Genomic DNA, 18,420 nt, shown 5'->3' with positions numbered 1-18,420 from the left:
GTCCGTGGCCCGTGTCCATGAGCTGTCCTGTTGCTGTCAGTGACTGTAGCCCTCTCATTCTGCTCCACCAGGAGGAGAAGCCCCGAGGGGTGTTGACCACTGCCTCCCGCCATGACCTGCCACTAGCCTGTTTCTTGGCAGAGAACAGAAAGAGCATGGGGAGGGGTGCCTCTCATTTAACAGGAGATATGAGCTGGGCGGGTGGTTATCAGAATGAGTTTACAGCGTCCTGATGGAAAGAGTGAGCAGCCCCAACAGCCGGGGCTTAGGCTCTGAAAGGAGAAAGTAACCCCCCAAGGGGCGTCTACACGCAGCAGGTGGCACAATGCCTCAATGAGCAGGGCTTTTTCTCAGCTCTCAGGCTGCGGAAAGAGCACCACAGGGACAGGTCATCGTCAGATGGACACACGTGTCCTGGGAGACATGTTCCCACACCAGCCGTCAGCAGCTGGAAATTGTAGCTGCTTCTACATACAACCTCCATGTCCACTTGCTTGGCGTTTTGTTTTTTTCCTACCCAGAGTCTAAGCTTCATTTTCAACTGTCAGGGAAACCTTATAGCACCCGGTTGCAACCAGTATGATTGACCTGAGATAGGAGCACAGCTGCAAATGTGGATTAAACAGGAATGAAACAGTTGCATTGCAGCTTGTTACATTCAAGCTGGGTTATTGTTAAAAAGGAAATTAGTTTGCACAGGGGAGGGGCTAACAACCTACTCACTAGTGCCCACCAAAGCAAAAGTCCCAAAAGGGTCTTGAAGAAGAAATAACTGCCTTCCTCTGGCATCCAGTTTCGTGTCCCTGCTCTGCCTAAAATCACCACAGTGACTCCCGAATTGTGTCTTATTCACTGGGGCCACAGCCTTGAGAAAGTAATAACTGACTTTGATTTAAGAAAAAAAAAAAAGCCATGTTCAGGCCTACTGAGTCTTGTGGCATAGCTGTGCCTGATTTCTTTAGTCACTGAAAAATGAGAGAAAAGAACCCTTAAAAAGCAAATGGCGGACCTCCCCGGTGGCGCAGCGGTTGAGCGCTGGGTTGTGAAGCTGCCCGCGGCCTCTGCGGCGCCGGTTCAATCCCCGGCTGCTCCCCGAACACCAGAGGAGGGTCCCGCATGGCGCGCAGACCTCTCCTGCCGCCCGCTGCTCCCCTCAGCAGTGTACTTCGGTCCTTCTGCCTGCTCTGCTCCCCGCTCTGGCTCTGGTGAATTCTCTCACCCTCCCACACTTCTGACTGTACCCAGTGCTCGTATAAATAAATAAATAAATCTTTAAAAAAAAAAAAGCAAATGGCAAGAAGAGTGTTTTAGCATCCACTCACCCACACACACTAGGATGGGGGTCTCTGGAGTAGCTCTACTTATGACCCAGGTGGTAACTATAGGGAGATGTTTGCTAGGAGACCCCAGAGAACTCCCAGCTGGACCATTCACGTGCATCCAGGCACATGCTGGGGATTGGGGCAAAAAAAAAACAAGATTAAAGGGGAAATGAACACATCAAAGTCACTGTTGAAGCCTTTCAGTTTTCTATCAAAAGCCAGAAGCCTAAGACAGGGACAAAGATGATTCTGGAACAGCAATATGGTCTGGTAGAACCCAGGGACCATGGGGGAGGCTGTGGGATGAAGGGGCATTCACCTTGTATTCTGAGGGTTGAGTAGTTGTGTGAGTGGAGGTGTGGAGGAAGGATACATCTAGCAACAAGAACAGTGTGGGCAAAGGCAGACAAAGGAGTGAGACTGGGGTATGTCCCAGTGATGACTACTGGGGTAGTAATCAGTGAATGCAAAAAGTAAAGGTAAGTCGGGCTAGATTTCGAAGAGACTTGAACACTGTGCTAGAAGTTTGCATTTGTGTTTCTAAAATTCTGAGAGATAAGAAACTGGAGAGTAACATAGTCATTGGCTTTGACTACTATGTTACAAGAGAGTTGAAAGAAGAGAGATAAGGGGAGTGGGGGCAAGGGGGCTGCCATTAGGATATGGGTAATGGAGTAGAACCTAAGATGGTAGCCAGGAGAAGAGAGTACAGATGTTTAGGAAGGTGACCTATTAGGGATGGGATGGAAGACAGGAAGTTGAACTTGACTTGCAGGTTTCTGGCTTGGAAGACTGAGTGGGTGGTGAGTTCCATTAACCACAGTCTTTGATGGACACATGCAATGACCTCTTTGGGGCCCAAATCATGGTTGACCAATGGTATCCTGGTGCCCCCATGGTCTTTATGGTTAAGGCTCAGGCCCCATAGGCTCCATACTGAACCTCTATGCAGTTCTCTGAAAAGATGGGCTAAGACTCTCTGGAAGAATGAAGCAGTGGTTCAATATCAGCATCCAGTGGCCTGGTTCTCTCTGTTATGAATTCATGGAATATTGGTGGAGGGGAGACTCTTGGATTAAGGATCACTTTAAGAATTTCCTGAATCCTGCTAGAAGGGGGAAGAAAATCCCACTTTCTAAGGACCTGCCAAGACCATCTCCAAAGAGTGCACCAGGGGCAGCCAACTCCCCTAACCAGATCTGAGGGTCACCTCCCTGGGGCAGCTGCTCAGCCCAACCAGGTGGTAAAGGGTGCTCAACAAATCTTGAGACCAAACCCATCATATCACTGACTCCTAAGCCCAAACAAAGCAAGAAGCTGACTGTTCTTCCCCAGTGAAAGCAGGGCAAAGCCAGGTTCACCCCAGATTCCTAGGCCTGGGATGGTGGGGTCCTATAGAGCTTCAAGCCAGCTACCACCCAACCTAATCTCTGCTCCCTCTCTTCTCTTCTCCCCACCCTGACGTTCCTCCACAGTGGCAATAGCAAAGGAAAAGACATCAACACCATTAAATCCCTCCGCGTCCTCCGGGTGCTACGACCTCTTAAAACCATCAAGCGGTTGCCAAAGCTCAAGGTGAGATAGGGATATGTGGGAGGCATGTCAGGATTGCCATGCACAGTTGAGCAGGTTGCACACTGATTAAAGATACTACATTGAAAGGGGTGCTGATACCATTACAACCCTCTTATGTGGATGCATATGTTATTACAGTTTTCCAGCAGATGGCAGCAAAGTGAGTTGATCTAACAAAATCTTTATGTTGTGTCAATTTTCCAATAGATGAAATGTCTCAAGATTGGGATCCCTTTTCTTAAATCACATGAAAGCATCATATGACTAAAACAGAACATAACCCTACTCTGGAAAGCAGGACACAGAAGCTGCTTCTGTGTTTCTGACCCACAGAACCTTTGTTTCTGGCCCCACAGAACCTTTGATTTTTTTGCCTAACTTTTCTAGGCTCTAGTAACTTCTATTCCAAAATACCAAATAACATCTCTCCATAACTTCTCGTTCAAGGGGAAAAAAGGAAGGAAACAAAGCCTAGTCTTTTTTTTCCTATTTTTTTTTTATTTTTTTCTATTTTTTTACATCATTCATTTTTAAACAACATTTGCTTCCCCCCACCCACTCAGGTGTAGTCCCCATAGAGTTTCCTTCACCAATTCACCCTTGCACCATCACCTCAGTCCCCTGTGCTCCTCCCTCCCTCTGATCCCTCTCCCTCCTCCTCCCCTGAAGGATGTCTCTGATTTATAATTGTCTGTTTTTGCTTTGCTGTGTTTTGTACTGTTATTATTTTTTACACTGATGTTTTATTTGGTTCCACTATGTTCCTGCTATAAATGAAACCATCTGATATTATTCTTTTTCCTTCTGGTTTATTTCACTGAGCATAATTCCTTCTAGCTCCATCCATGTTGCTGTGAATGGCATGAGTTTATCTTTTTGATTGCTGAATAATATTCCATTGTGTATATATACCACATCTTCTTGATCCTGTCATCTATTTTTAGGCATTTGGGTTGTTTCCAGGTTTTACCTGTTGTAAATAGTTCTATAATAAACATAGGGGTACAGGTGGTCTTTTGAATCAGTGTTTTTGTGTCCTTTGGGTGGATCTCTAGGAGTGGAATTGCCAGGACTTATGGTAGCTCCATTTTTAGTAGACTGAGGAACTTCCAGACAGCTTTCCATAGTCAAAGCCTAGTCATTCAAATACTCGTTCTTGGGGCCTCCCTGGTAGCACAGGGGTTTAAGTCTCAGTGCTACCAAGCTATCACCAGCCACTGGTTCAATCCCCAGCCAGGGAGCTACCCACACAGCACAGCAGACCTCTCCTGTCTCACCCACTGCTCCCCTCAGCACTGTATTTTAGTCAGTCCATTCCCCACTCTGTCTCTGGTGAATCCTCTCATCCCCCATACCTCTGGCCTACACCCAGTTCTTGTATGCATAAATAAGTTATTTTTAAAAAGAGTTCAAAAAATAATAACTTATCCTACCCCTGAGGACCACCTGATTATCACTTATTTAAAAGTTGTTAAAACAGGTCACCTATTTTTTAATTAAGTGAGTGTTTTTAAAAGGTGATGCTATGCCAATTTTCTCAAGAACCCACTGTTAATAGAAAACAAAATTTCCCAGGGAATGATTGCTGGAATTTTAGATGCATGGAAAATATTGAAACCAGGCCCACAATTACTTCTCCAGACTGTGTGACCTTCCCCTGGGTGACATAGCTCATGTCCTTGTCTGTGCAATGGGAACAATGGCATCACTTTGTGTTTTGAGCTGCTAGAGGAGGAGGCTGTCCACTCCTCACACCTTTCTCTCAAACCTGCCCACCAGGCCGTGTTTGACTGTGTGGTGAACTCACTCAAGAACGTCTTCAACATCCTCATCGTCTACATGCTGTTCATGTTCATCTTTGCTGTGGTGGCCGTGCAGCTCTTCAAGGGGAAGTTCTTCCACTGCACTGATGAGTCCAAGGAGTTTGAGAAAGACTGTCGGTGGGTCTTGATTCTCCTTGGCATCCCCATTGTGGCTAGTGGGTAGGAGGTGGCCAGAGGCACCAATCACTCGGACTTGGAAACTGAGGGGTTGGGCCTTGGGGATGTCACCCTATTGCATCTGATTTGCATCTGGCTTTAAAACCACTTTAAAATTCAAGTCACTGCTAGTCACTTCAGGATACACCCATGAGCTGCCTGCTTTCCTCCTCAGTTGCCTCCTTTGTCAAGTGGGGTCAGTTTCTGTTGCCAAACATGTTAGATCAGAGATTGGCAAACATTTTCTTTGGTCAAGGACCAAACAGTAGGGCCTCCCCTGGTGGTGCAGCGGTTGAGTGCTGGGCAGAGGCTGCCTGCAGCCTCTGCAATGCCAGCTCCATCCCCGGCCACCGGCGAGGGTCCCACAAACAAACAAACAAAAAAAAAAAAAGGACCAAACAGTAATTATATTTGGTGGTATGGACCATATATTCCCATTTTAGCTACTCATTGCCGCCATTTTAACACGAAAGCAACCAGAGCCCATAGGTAAGTGGGCATGACTGTGTCCCAATAAGCCTTTATTTCTGGAAACTAAAATTTGAATTTCATAGCGTTGTTACTTGTTGTGAAAGCATTCTTTTGACTTGTTCTTGACCATTTAGGAATGTAAAAAACTATCATTAGCTTGTGGGTCACACAGAAACAAAGTTAGTTTGTGACAGTAACTTGCCAATCCCAGAGTTGGTTGGTTTTTCAAAACTTTTTGGGTTTTAGAATTGTAGATTAGGGATGATGACCTGAAGTTCCCCATATTTGGGGCAACCTTACCTTGGGAAACTCTGAGCTCAGCCTGGGGAAGTGTTGAGACTTTAACCAACGGGGCACTCTCGCTGAATACTGCTAGTGTTACTTTGTGGTAAGTGGCGCCCTGTTAACTTGGTGGCTGTTTCCTGAGATTGGAAGGATCCCAAGCATTTAGCTAGGAGTCTGGGATTGTTTCCTGCCCTAAAATGAAGCAGTGGTGCCCTCCATAGCCTGAAAAACCCAGAAATGCCCCTGTGTCTTCCTGTTCTTAATCCCTCAAGCCTGAGGCTCCCAGCCTCAGGACTAGAAGTGTTAGATTCATCTGGCTCTCCCACTGGGTGCAGGGCCATGGCATCATCTGGGGATTTGTCTCCAGGAGGATACTCATAAACAGGATACACAACAACAGGAAACGTCACTCACTTCTTGGGAAGGCATTGTGAGCTGGTGGCTACCCCCTCCTCCTCCTCCTCCTCCTGTCTCCAGTCCTCAAAGACGAGTGCTCAGAAGCGCTTCCTGCATGTGCTAACAATCCCCATTTCCCGTGGCAGTGGCAAGTACCTCCTCTATGAGAAGAATGAAGTGAAGGCACGGGATCGAGAGTGGAAGAAGTACGAGTTCCATTATGACAACGTTCTGTGGGCTCTGCTGACCCTCTTCACTGTGTCCACAGGAGAAGGCTGGCCACAGTAAGTGACCTGGCCAGAAGAGCCCAAAGGAGTCACGCAGGGGGCCTAAGAAGTGGGAAAAGAAAAGGTCTCAGAAGCAGTGCTGAGAAAGGTCTGGGAGGGGAGGGCTTCGCTCCTGGTCTCCCAAGATGGTAACCCTGCTAGATGTCACACCTTCCACATGCTTGTGGGGCGGGGGGGCGGGGGGGGGGGTTGGCAATCTGGCCATAGCTTGGCTTGCTATACCCTGAGTGTATGGGCTGTATCCTCCCAGGATGGGATGTTTCCAGTTTGCAGCAATTTAACCCTTCCTCTGCTGATGAGTGAGAATCTCCAAGTTGGGAGTGTGGCAGTGGCATTTTCCAAGGCCGTGTGACTAACTGGACCATTTGTGCCCACACAGGAGCAGAGCTGGGGTGAGACAGAATGTCATGCGAGTTTAAGACAGGCCCTATCTTTATTTGAATGTCTGACATCTTGTGCATCATGAGCTTTTCACTTTCATTTTTGTTTTTTTAAACATTGCAGTAAATTATTATCATTGCAATTACTACTGTGCTTGGCACGCCCTTAATTTATGTCCAAAACAGAAGCCTTATTCTCCTCACCTTAGTCCTCCTCCCAGAGATCTCAGAAATGCCAGGGTTTTGGCTTGGCACCTCCTAGCATGCCCTCCATCATTCTCACCACCCTCCCTCTCAGCAAACACACTGACCTGCCTTACCTCTCTCTTCACCCACACATACGTGGTACCCACACACAGGAGGCCAGTGCTAGCCCATAAGGCACCTTTGAGTGAATTTTTAAAGACACCCCTTCCTCAACAGACTTTCTTTCCATCTGTCAGAAAATCATTGCAATCGACTTCATGATTTTGTTTGAATAAGGTACTTTATGGCTGGCTGCCAAAAAATGTTGTCATCATGAATACACAAATCTATCATGTCTGCATTATGGTTGCCACCCTTCAGACAGAACCTTTGAGCAGTGCCTGACCTGTGCAACTGTCCAGAGCCTACTCCATGTGCATCCCCACTGAAACTTCTGAACTCCTGCCACGGCCTGCACTTAAACACCCCCAACACATACACCTGCCTTCATGATGCCTCCTCACTCCCACCCACCACTACAGACTTGATTGCAAATCCCAGTTTGGCCTTACCTGAAGCTCAGATTCTTTGTGTGCAAATTGGTACCACTGATAATTTCCCTGAGAGGGTATCTGGGAAAATAAAGAAAACATTAAACATCATTTTTGGCACACATGAGGTTCTTAATAATGGTGGTAAAAGTTACTGATTTTGTTGTCCGTACTCCCACAGACAAAGGAGGTAGAAAGATGCTTGGAGTCAGAAAGCAGTGGCTACTTTATTTCTTTTTCTTTTCCTTATAATGTGTCCCTGTTTCCTGCTCCCCTGCCCACTTCCCCTCCTCCCTTGCCCGCACTCTTACAGGGTCCTCAAGCACTCCGTGGATGCCACCTTTGAGAACCAGGGTCCCAGCCCTGGGTACCGCATGGAGATGTCCATCTTCTATGTTGTCTATTTCGTCGTGTTCCCCTTCTTCTTCGTCAATATCTTTGTGGCCTTGATCATCATCACCTTCCAGGAACAGGGGGACAAGATGATGGAGGAGTACAGTCTGGAGAAAAATGAGGTACCACCTGCCAGTTTTATCCACTGTTTTAGTACTGTCACTCCCACCACACACACACACACGGGCCAGAGTCTGGGACATCTGGAGAGTGAAAAGCAGCATTCTCCAAGCAAAATTCAACCTAAGTGTTTAGTCATTTTTGACTAGGTTATGCTGCAGTAACAAACATTCCAAACTTTTCAATGCCCGAATGCAATTGATTTCTTGCTCACACTACATGTGTCAGTGGCTCCACTCCATGTCACCTTTATTCTAGTTCCCTTCTGAGCTACTTGAGATCAAAAAGACAGTGTGGCAAACCATGGTCCAGATCTCACAGCCTGTGCCCAAAAGTGACATGTCACTTCTATTCATATCTCTTTAGTAAGAACAAGTCACACATCCATGCCTGATGTCAACGGAATAGGGAAGTAAAGTCTCCCCTAGGGAGGGGTAATGAATATCCATGAATGAAAATCCAGTCCAGTGGAGAGTAGGCACATAGTCCTTTACCTTTCTAGTAGCACCATCCATGCTGGATGGAGGGCCTAGGATTCATCCTTACTCTACTCTGTTGGCCCCTACGACTTAATAACATTATTGTTCCCTCTTGCTTTCCTTCAAAGAGGAGAACGAGAAGCAAAGTATTCTGTAGGAAAGAATGGTTAGGCTTCGCTGTGTGAAGGATCCTCAAACTACTAAAAATGGAGCTACCATATGACCCAGCAATTCCACTCTTAGGAATCTACCCAAAGGACACAAAAAACATTAATTCGAAAAGATACCTGCACCCCTATGTTTATTGCAGCATTATTTACATTAGGCAAGCTATGGAAACAACCCAAATGCCCAAAAATAGGTGACTGGATCAAGAAGATGTGGTATATATGCACAGTGGAATACTATTCAGCAATCAAAAAAGATAAACTCGGGGCCTCCCTGGTGGCACAAGGGGTTAAGACACAACCTATGAAGCTATTCGCAGCCACTGCAGCATGCATTTGATCCCTGGCCAAGGAGCTACTACCCACATGGTGCAGCAGACCTCTCCTGACTCCCACTGCTGCTCCCCTTAGCAGTGTATTTCAGTCAATCTGCCTGTTCTGTTCCCTACTCTGAATCCTCTCACCGCCCCCATACCTCTGGCTTGTACCCAAGTTCTTGTATGCATAAATAAATAAATATTTTAAAAAAAAAAAAAAAAGGTAAGCTCATGCCATTCACAGCAACATGGATGGAGCTAGAAGGCTCATGCTCAGTGAAATAAGCCAGAAGGAAAAAGAAAAACATTGAATGGTTTCACTTATAGGAGGAATATAGGGGAACCAAATAAGGCCTCAGGAAGAAAAAAATAACAATAGTAATAATAATAATAATAAACAAAATTAGCAGGCAACCATAAATCAGAGACATTCTGCAAGGGAAGGGGAGGAAAAGGGATCAAAATGGGAGAAAACAGTGCAAGGGACTATGGGGATGGTTCTTGGGTGAATTGGTGGTAGGAATTTTACGGGGAATACACAATGATGTAAAAGATATAAATTAAAAAAAGAATGGTTAGGTTTCAAAGTAAGACTTGGGCTGAAATTCAGGTTTGGCCCACCTGGCAGCTGTGCCTCCTCAAACAAATGCCTTAACCTCTCAGAACCTCTATTTTCCTCATCTGCAAAGTGGAGTGATTGCTGGTACCCACTTTCTCTGCTAACGGGATTCAACAAACAGATGGGGAAATGTCAGCAGAAAGTTTGGCAGAGGGGAGAAGAAGCCCTTGGGGGAAGAAAGTCATCATGGTGAGGGGATTATGGGCAGTCTAAGAATCCTGACTGGGGGCACGAGTGGTAGAAATTCAAGCAGTTGTGCCAGAGGGCCATGTGGAGTTAGATGTGGGTGCTGTCAAGCCATCTCACGCCTGCCTCGGACCCTCACAGTCAGTCTCTCTCCCGCAGAGAGCCTGCATCGATTTTGCCATCAGCGCCAAACCACTGACCCGACACATGCCCCAGAACAAGCAGAGCTTCCAGTACCGGATGTGGCAGTTCGTGGTGTCGCCACCTTTTGAGTACACCATCATGGCCATGATCGCTCTCAACACCATTGTGCTCATGATGAAGGTGAGTCCCCAGCGCCGCTCAGCACCCATCGCACTCCTGTCTTCTGCTGTAGGCTCCCAAATGACCACTCAGTCGCCACCACGCCTTCCCTGTAGCTGTTCTCTCTGCCTCACACACTGTTCCTATCATTCTGCCTGGTCAGCCCCCTCACTGCACCCATAAGCCACTTCCTCCAGGAAGGCTTCCTGACCTCTCAAGGTTGACCCAGTTTCCCATTTTTGCAAGCATGCAATAAGTTGTCTCACGTGCCACATTATCTGTGTGGTTGCCAGTCTCCCCCACCAGCCTGTCAACTCTAAGGAGCCAGACAAATCCTGGTCACCCTTGAGTTCCTGGGATTTGATGATAGCTTGGCTCAGCAGGAATAAGGCATCTCAATAAATGTCTGATGACTGAAATGAGGAAGGAGGGGCAGGTAAGGACCTTGCAACCCTCAGGGCCACTGAGCCTACTCAGGGTGAGAAGTTAGAACCTTTCACCATGTGGTTTGGAGGCCAAAGACCTGGGTTCAAAGACCCAGGTCCTCCTTTTAACTCACCATTTCACCTTGGACCAGTGACTTCCTGGCGTCTCAGTTTCCCTATCAATAAAGTGGGAATGATCGTAATGGCACCTTCCTCCCCTCTCCTCAGGGTGGAAGTCAGTCATGCAAAGACTTTAATATATTTCTTGGCACTTCAGAGACAATAAATTTAGTTGTTAATTTTTGGTGAAAAAGGCACATCCATTTTCACCTGAAAATCCTTCTCCAAAAGGAAGTTCTTTTATCTCGTCATTGTGATTATGAACAGCCTCCAACCAGCAGATGAGAGGACAGTGGAGCACATCATTTCTCAGGCTGTAACTTACTCACAGATCATGGAGGATCTTATTAAAATGCAGCTTCTGGTTCCATAGGTCCCGGGTGGCGCTGAGACCCTGCCCTTTAGCCCAGCCCAAGGGCATGCCCCGAGTGTCCAGGCTCTCGTGAGCACCCCGTCTCCATCGTCCAGTGTTCCCCATACGGAACTCTTTGCTATGTTCGTGTCATCATTTTTTTTCTCATTTTCTTTATTGAGGTGAAATTCAGATAACATTAGCCACTTGGAAGTGTGCAGTTCAGTGGCATTTAGTGCATTCACCTGGGTGTGCAATCACCACCTCTATCAACTTCCAGAATATTTCCATCACGCCAAAAGAAACCCTGGACCCATCAGCATCCCCCTCCCCTGGCAATTACTAATCTGTATTCTGTCTCTGTGGAGTTACCCATTCTGGACATTGCCTGTATTTTAAAGGCTAGACACCACGCTATTTTGTCCTGAAATTCTTCAGTAAGCATTTCTTAAAAAAATAATAATAATTCCTATGTAATCTCATGCTTGACAAGATTAGTAGTGATAATTCTCCAAGATTCACATTGAATTGTCCCCAAAATGTCATTTACAGCAAGTTGGTTGTTGAGCCAAGATCTAAATGGTTACATATGGCCTCCGATTTTTGTCTTTTAAATCTCTGTCCTCCCCAAACCTTATTTTCATGCTGTTGACTTTTTAGGGAAACCAGACAAGTTGAATGAAAATGTTCCCATCTCTGGGTGCGTGTTTTCCTTGTGGGGTACTGTGACTCCTTCCTTCATCTGCCACATTTTCTGTAATCTAGCAACTAAGGCTAAAGTTTATAGATTCAAATCCAATTAAATAATTTGGGCAAGAATATCTCATAAGGAGTCAGTACAGTGATTACCTTTAGGGTGGGTTATCAACTGGGAGGGGGTGCAAGAAAACTCTGTGGGGTGCTGTAAATGCTCTAACTCAATTTGGGAGTTACCTGTACAATATACAGGTAAAAATTATAGCTATAGTGCTTTATGTTTCTGGGGGGAAAAAGAGCGATCTGAGCAAACAAAGAAACTATGGCAGAAAGGATGCTGTGGCCATCCCCCTGCATCTCATTCAGAGCTGGGCCAGGCTGTCCTGGGATCTGGATGCTCAGACAGAACTCCAGAAGGGAGTTTTTATTTTGATGTAAAAATACTAGCCAGCCTGTGAAGCGCTTGCCTGAGGGTTGGGTCAGCGCCACCGGACATCAGTGGGGAAGCCAAGTGCCCAAGCCCAGCTTGCCCCTGGGAAGGATGGCCATACTGCGGCCTCACCAGTCCCTGCCCTACTTGCTGATCCCTCCCTCCTCCTCCAGTTCTACGGGGCATCGGCAGCTTATGAAAACGCTCTGAGAGTATTCAACATAGTCTTCACCTCCCTCTTCTCCCTGGAATGTCTGCTGAAGGTCATGGCTTTTGGGATTCTGGTAAGTACAGCTTCAGGGTTAGAGATGTGGATTGCGGGGGCGGTGGAAGCCCAGAGGGCAACTGAGTGATGGGTGATGGTCTCCCCACCTGACCCCAAGAGCCCTAGCCGCCAACAGTGGCCTGATCACCCCAGTGATGCCCACAGACAATGTGTAAGCATTCTCTTTGCCAAGTAACACCAATGAGACTCAACACTCGTTGACTTTTACTATATGTGGGACATGTATTTATTCAGTCATTCCTTGAAGTGATCTGATGGGTGGGAGTAACTGTCATCTTCATCTGTCTTAGAGTTAAAGACACTGAGATCTAGACAGGCTAAGTCCATGAATTTCAAACAATTCTAATCACAGTCACAGTAAGAAATACTCTAGTCAGTGGAGCCCAGCATGCAGGTGTGCATGTAGACAACTGAAATAAAATTGGTATCTACCCTTATGAACTGTACTCTGAAGTTGTCCATTCTACTCAACTTCATTTCCTTTTTGTTTTTAATGCAGTTCATGACCCACTAACTTGATTTCATCTCCCATTATTCCAAAGAGATCTGTGAATGGGGAGAGGGGGGCTGTAAAATTAGACAGGAAAAAATTACATCTTTATTTTTCACCATTCACTAACTCAATTTGAGCAATTCCTTCCATCTTGAAGGCAGACAACAACCCCCTGCAGCAAAACCCAGTACAATCTACATCAGATATTTTTCATAGAGGTTACAGGTAATTCAAAATTAAGTCTGTGTTCATCGTTGTTTCAAAATGCTGGTGGATGTTAAACCAGAAAATTGCTAGGACTTATTTAATGTATTTGTGGAAAAATGCATTCATCATTAGATCACCATTTAAAAAATATTTTGATTACTATATTTTAGTATAACAGTTCTCCTAATCATCTTGGTGTTTTACTTTATGCATTTATAAACCTTCCTCTGGAAAAGATTTTTCCAGATGGCTAAGGGCTTCATACCACAAAAAAAACTGAGGAAGACTGAGACTAATGAGTTGTGACTTGGGGGACTCAAGAAGGCCCCCTGTGCAGGCCAGGCTGAGATTTGAAACAACTTATCTACTATACCCTTGAGCACCTGTACAGCCTACCTCTCTGATGAGAATGACCTACAGCTCATTGTCTCAGGTGGGGTTTCAGTGGGTGACGGCTGGGTTCTTGCCTTGGCTTCCTGAGGTGGTAAAGGGTAACTGCCTTGGCACCAGAGAGACCTCATTTCAAATTGTGTCCAGGCTGCATCATCTCACCTCTCCGTGCCCTGTCCCTCCTTCCAGAGAGACTTGCAAACCCTGAACACAAATGCTGTGCAATGGCGACTGAGAGTGAGTCCTGGCGTTCAGTGAGTGCTCAATAAAGGCTAAGAAGGGCTCCAGGAAAACTCATCTCCCACCTTTCTCCTCCAGAGCCATGGTTCTCAACTCAGCTTTCCATCAGAGGCACTTGGGAGATTTCTTAAAATTCAGTGATGCCCCAGACCCACTCACAGAGGTTCTGATTCACTTGGCCAAGTGGGGAACCCCTGTATGTGTAGTCTTTTTTTTTTAAGATTTATTTATTTATTTATACAAGCACTGGGTACAGTCAGAAGCGCGGGAGGGTGAGACAATTCACCAGAGCCAGAGTGGGGAACAGAACAGGCAGACTGACAAAATACACTGCTGAGGGGAGCAGCGGGCGCGGCAGGAGAGGTCTGCCGCGCCATGTGGGACCCTCACCTGGAGGACCGGGGATCGAATTGGCGCTGCAGAGGCTGGAAATGGCGCTGCAGAGGCTGCGGGCAGCTTCGCAACCCAGCACTCAACCGCTGCGCCACCTGGGAGGCCCTGTATGTGTAGTCTTGATGACTATCCAGGGGAATGTAAGGTATAGTCTGGGATGTCAGATCCAGCCAGCAGGGGGCAGCATGGCAGTCAAGTCAATGGCACCAACTCAGCGTTTCTTTCCTGGGGATGTCACCTGTGGTCTGTGTACCCCAGCTGGGCCACAGAATGTATATGGTGAAGGACTTGGACCTCAGATATCCACACCTGGATATCTGCCTCGGCCCCTTAACTGTGTAACCTCAAGAAAAGAAGTTGGTCTCTGCACCGGTGTCCATATCTACAAAATGGGCGTACTGTGCACAGGACCTGTCAACACGGAGGGGAGCATGAGTGTCAGCCTGGCATGGGCCCTGCCCATTGCAGTGGTATTGGGCAGTCTTTCACTCCCAGTGATTTTCTAATGATTCTTCTATTAATCATCCCTCGTGAGCATGTGCCGAACCTTCCCCTTTAGTTTTAGATGAAACCCCAAGTTTCCCATGTGGAATTTTGGCAACAGAGGGGAATCTTCTCGTCCGGGGTCCAGGGTCCTGTGGCCAGACACCTAGAAATTTGTTGTTGCTTGTGTTCCCCCAGAAGCAGAGTCTGAGACAAGAATTGAGCACAAAGAATGTATCTGAGAGGTGACCTCAGAAAGCATGATAGGGGAGAGAAGGATGAGGCAGGGTCAGAAGGCAATCAGTAAAAGGTGTGTTAGGAAGTCACTTCCCACTGTGGGCCACTGGGACCCATTTCCACTGGGGTCCTCTGGGAGGCAGCAGAGAGCACACATTTCTCAGTGCCCCTCAGCCATAGTCAAGAGAAAGTCCCTGGGCAGAACAAAATGTGCGGTATAAACATGACGAGATGTGGGCAGGGCCTCAGCAGCACCTGCTAATACCAAAATAGGCAGTGGAGCCAGAATTACTTTCAGACAGTTATAAAACAACAGCATGCACCTATTGAGCACACACTGTTCCAAGCCTCACTCAGGGCAGAGTATTTTAACAACACAGCTGTACCTGTGCGTACCAGTTGAGCCAGCAACCGGCCCAGGATAGATCAAGTTAAGCTCAGTAACGAACAACCCCTATATCACAGTCACTTCAGTCAGCAAAAATTCTGTTGACACTCAACGGGGGACTCTGCATGGTCTCCACTCAGAGGCCCAGGCTTATGGAGCAGCTGCCATCTGGAATGGTCAGCAGGCCCAGAGCTGAAAGGCACTCACTGGCTGCTGGCCAGAAGGTGATTCACACGCTGCCTCTCACAACCCTTCACTATGACTAGACACGCAGCCCCATCTATCCATGAGGGAGCCAGGCTGTGAAGCCTGGTGTGTGCCGTAAGGCCTCTGCACCCCATTACTGTCCCCCTTGTCCATACTACGGGATGAAAACACAGAGAGGTTAAGTCACTGGCCCACAGTCACACACCCAGATGGTAGCAGAGCTGGGATGTGAACCCACGCTCTTAGCAAGTGTGCTATGAACACAGTCCTGAGTAGTGGGGTCCTGGACTCAGCCTGTGGACTCACCCAGGCCTGGGTTCCGATTCAAACTCTTCATGTTCATGCTGCTAACATCAGACAGGTGAGTGACTCTGCTCTCTGAGTTTCAGTCACCTCTTTGAGAGGGCGATAATCCTTGCCTCTGTGAGTCCTGGTGAGAATCCCAGTAATGTCACCCATAAAGCATCTGAAGTATCATGGTGCCCATGGTATCAGAAAGACAGAGCACAGTCCAGACAACAGCCTTCTCTCCCCAGCAGAGCTAAAACAGAACCTTGAGGCCCCCTTGTGGGCCCAGCAAGGCCCAGGAGTCCTGGGGAGGGGAACCTAGAATAGATGACCCTGAGCAGCCTGCACGGCAGTATTTTGCTACTGAAATGATTGCAACTCCCTGGGGCACTCAGACTGGTTGCAGCTGTATCCCTAAAGTCCCCGAGCCGGCCGTGGGGGCCAAGCGTGAAGCCCTCTATTGGAATCTCTGTCTTATGGATCCCCATTCTAGAATTATTTCCGTGATGCCTGGAACATCTTCGACTTTGTGACTGTTCTGGGCAGCATCACCGACATCCTTGTGACAGAATTTGGGGTAAGTTTCCAGCTGACTTCTCTCTGGGCATCTCCTGGTTGGGCTGGGGTCTGGGAGGTCACCCAGAAGCTGCAGGTCCCGACCGCCATAGCTGGCTCGGGCCAGCACTTGACTGTGACCAAAGAGGGAGAGCTGGGGCTCCCAGGGTCAGGGGTGGCCCCTCAGGAAGGCAATGTGAAGAGACAGAGATGCCCAAGGCCACAGCTGTGAACTTCTCTGCATCTTGATACTGACTTGTGAATAAAAACATGGATCAGTGCCTTGAGAGAACTGAGACACTTAAAGGGTCCCAAAGCTGAACTCCACCCACAAACACCGCACAGCGCTGGGGTACCCAGAGAGAGGCAGCTTCGAGTTCATGCTGTTTGAACTGACTGTCCACTGGCTTACACACAGGAGGGAGCAGTGCTCCTGGGACAGCATCCCCAGGACCAGGAGGTCCTGCTGTGAGGGTCTCTGGACCTCTCTGAAGTGACCTTTGGGCTACATGGTCCCTCCTGTTTACCTGAAGACTCAGAGCCCCAGAGCGGCTACCCCACACCCTCTCCTTGAGCATTTGCCAGAGAGCTCAGGCTTGGGGGCCCTTCATAGACTGGGGAGCGGGTAAGAGATACTCAAAGAGGAAGCAAAAGGACAAAGAGTATGGAGCCCAAGGGGGTGGGGTGGTATTGGTCTCTTCATAATAACAATAAAAATAATAATAATGACTGGCAAGGATGTTGCACTTGCTACATGCAGTACCCTGTGCCAAGTATTTTATGTGGATGAGCTCATGGTGTAGGTCAAGGGCTCAGCATATAAATGAATTCCTTTCAGGGGGGGTTAATGGAGGGGATCTGAAAGCAGAGACTGCTCATGGAGAGGAGAGGAGGGGCCGACAAGGATGGCCACATCCATAAAGCATCTGAGGTGTCGTGGTGCCCTCAGCACTGTCAGGAAGACAGAGCAGACAGCAGCCTTCGCTGTAGGGAGCTAGCTGTTCCTTGCCCGGGTGTTGAAACAGAGTGGCAACCTGAGTCAGAGTGGGGATGGGCCAGGCAGAAACTGGACATGAAGGGTGAGAACCCCTGCCAGAAGCAAGGGCCAAAACAGGGAAGGAGTGAAGTCCCCACCTTTTTCTCCGCCTGCCACTCTCTTCTGCCAGCCCCAAGCACTGGCCAAGTCCAATCAGAAGAGAGTTGGGGTTTCCTGGTGATGTTCAGAATAAGCAGAGAAGAATCAAGAATAGATATGGGTGGGCAGAGCCCAAGGGAGAGGGTGCTGCCCCATTTCACAAATGAGGAAACATATTCAATGCTTTGGGAGCTGAGGAACCTACCGAAGATCACACAGGCAAGCCTGCGAGCTCATTGGTGACCCCTGGGCTGCCGCAGCTGAAGAAGGGAAACAATCGGCCCACTGCTTCCACCCAGAAGGCTACTGGGGATGGGAAGCCACACAGAAAAGGGGCCATTCCCTGTTGTGTCGCCCAACACCCCACCCAAGTGGTGTTCAGACCACACCCTTTGCCTTCAGTTCCAGTGAGCTGGACATTCTCCTTTATGCCCATCCCACTCTTGACACCTTCCTTTAAAGTGTTACCCTCTTTCCTGTTGGGTTGCTCCCAATTGGGCCCTGTCTTCTTACAGAGAACCAGGATTGGGCCTCATCTTAATTCTGTTTCTATGAGGTCTGTACCTCCCAACTGACAGCTAAAATTGCTTACCATCCAGCTAAGCATAAGATAGCTTTGAAGCAATGTCCCTCTGGGCTAAGAGTTTAAAAGGGGTGGCCCAGCACCCCAGTGAAAAAAATGGAGAAAATTAGTTGAAATCTCCAGGAGCCAGTAAGAGATCCTGTAGGGCTGGATCTCAATGGTCTGTTCTCCTGATTGGCAGGACAGGGGAGGGAGGATGTGGCAAAGGGTCCGATTCAAGATTACCAGGACTTTTGCAGTAGTCAGTCACCATCTCTATGAGCTGTTTGACCTTGGGAAACTTGCATTACCTCTTCTCATCATGTACAGAATGTAACTGATGTAATTAACCTCATTTGGGTCCTTATAGTCCTCACGTTCATTCGTTCATTCAACAGGCATGCATTGAGCTCCTGCTGTATGCAGAGCATTGTTTATTATAGGTGCTAGAGACAGAGCAATGAATGAAGCAAAACAGACAAGCTTGCCTGATGTTCTAGGGAGAGAGAATGACACT

General features: G+C 47.6%; 1 protein-coding gene across 4 annotated transcripts in view; it reads left to right on the top strand.

Annotated features, from left to right (window-relative positions):
* CACNA1A (calcium voltage-gated channel subunit alpha1 A) overlaps positions 1-18,420 on the top strand; it is a 216,632-nt gene that overhangs the window by 171,277 nt on the left and 26,935 nt on the right. For all 4 annotated transcript variants that reach the window (XM_084251359.1, XM_084251358.1, XM_084251357.1 and 1 more), the window contains 7 exons: positions 2,798-2,897; positions 4,677-4,837; positions 6,175-6,312; positions 7,746-7,947; positions 9,873-10,037; positions 12,213-12,323; positions 16,145-16,228. In XM_084251359.1, the coding sequence (XP_084107485.1) occupies positions 2,798-2,897; positions 4,677-4,837; positions 6,175-6,312; positions 7,746-7,947; positions 9,873-10,037; positions 12,213-12,323; positions 16,145-16,228 (961 nt within the window). The remainder of the gene's footprint in view (positions 1-2,797; positions 2,898-4,676; positions 4,838-6,174; positions 6,313-7,745; positions 7,948-9,872; positions 10,038-12,212; positions 12,324-16,144; positions 16,229-18,420) is intronic.

This window comes from Talpa europaea (genome assembly GCF_964194135.1).
Source record: "Talpa europaea genome assembly, chromosome: 12".
NCBI lineage: Eukaryota > Metazoa > Chordata > Mammalia > Eulipotyphla > Talpidae > Talpa > Talpa europaea.
The sequence above is the reverse complement of the archived record's forward strand: the minus strand, read 5'-3'. Positions and strand labels throughout refer to the sequence as shown.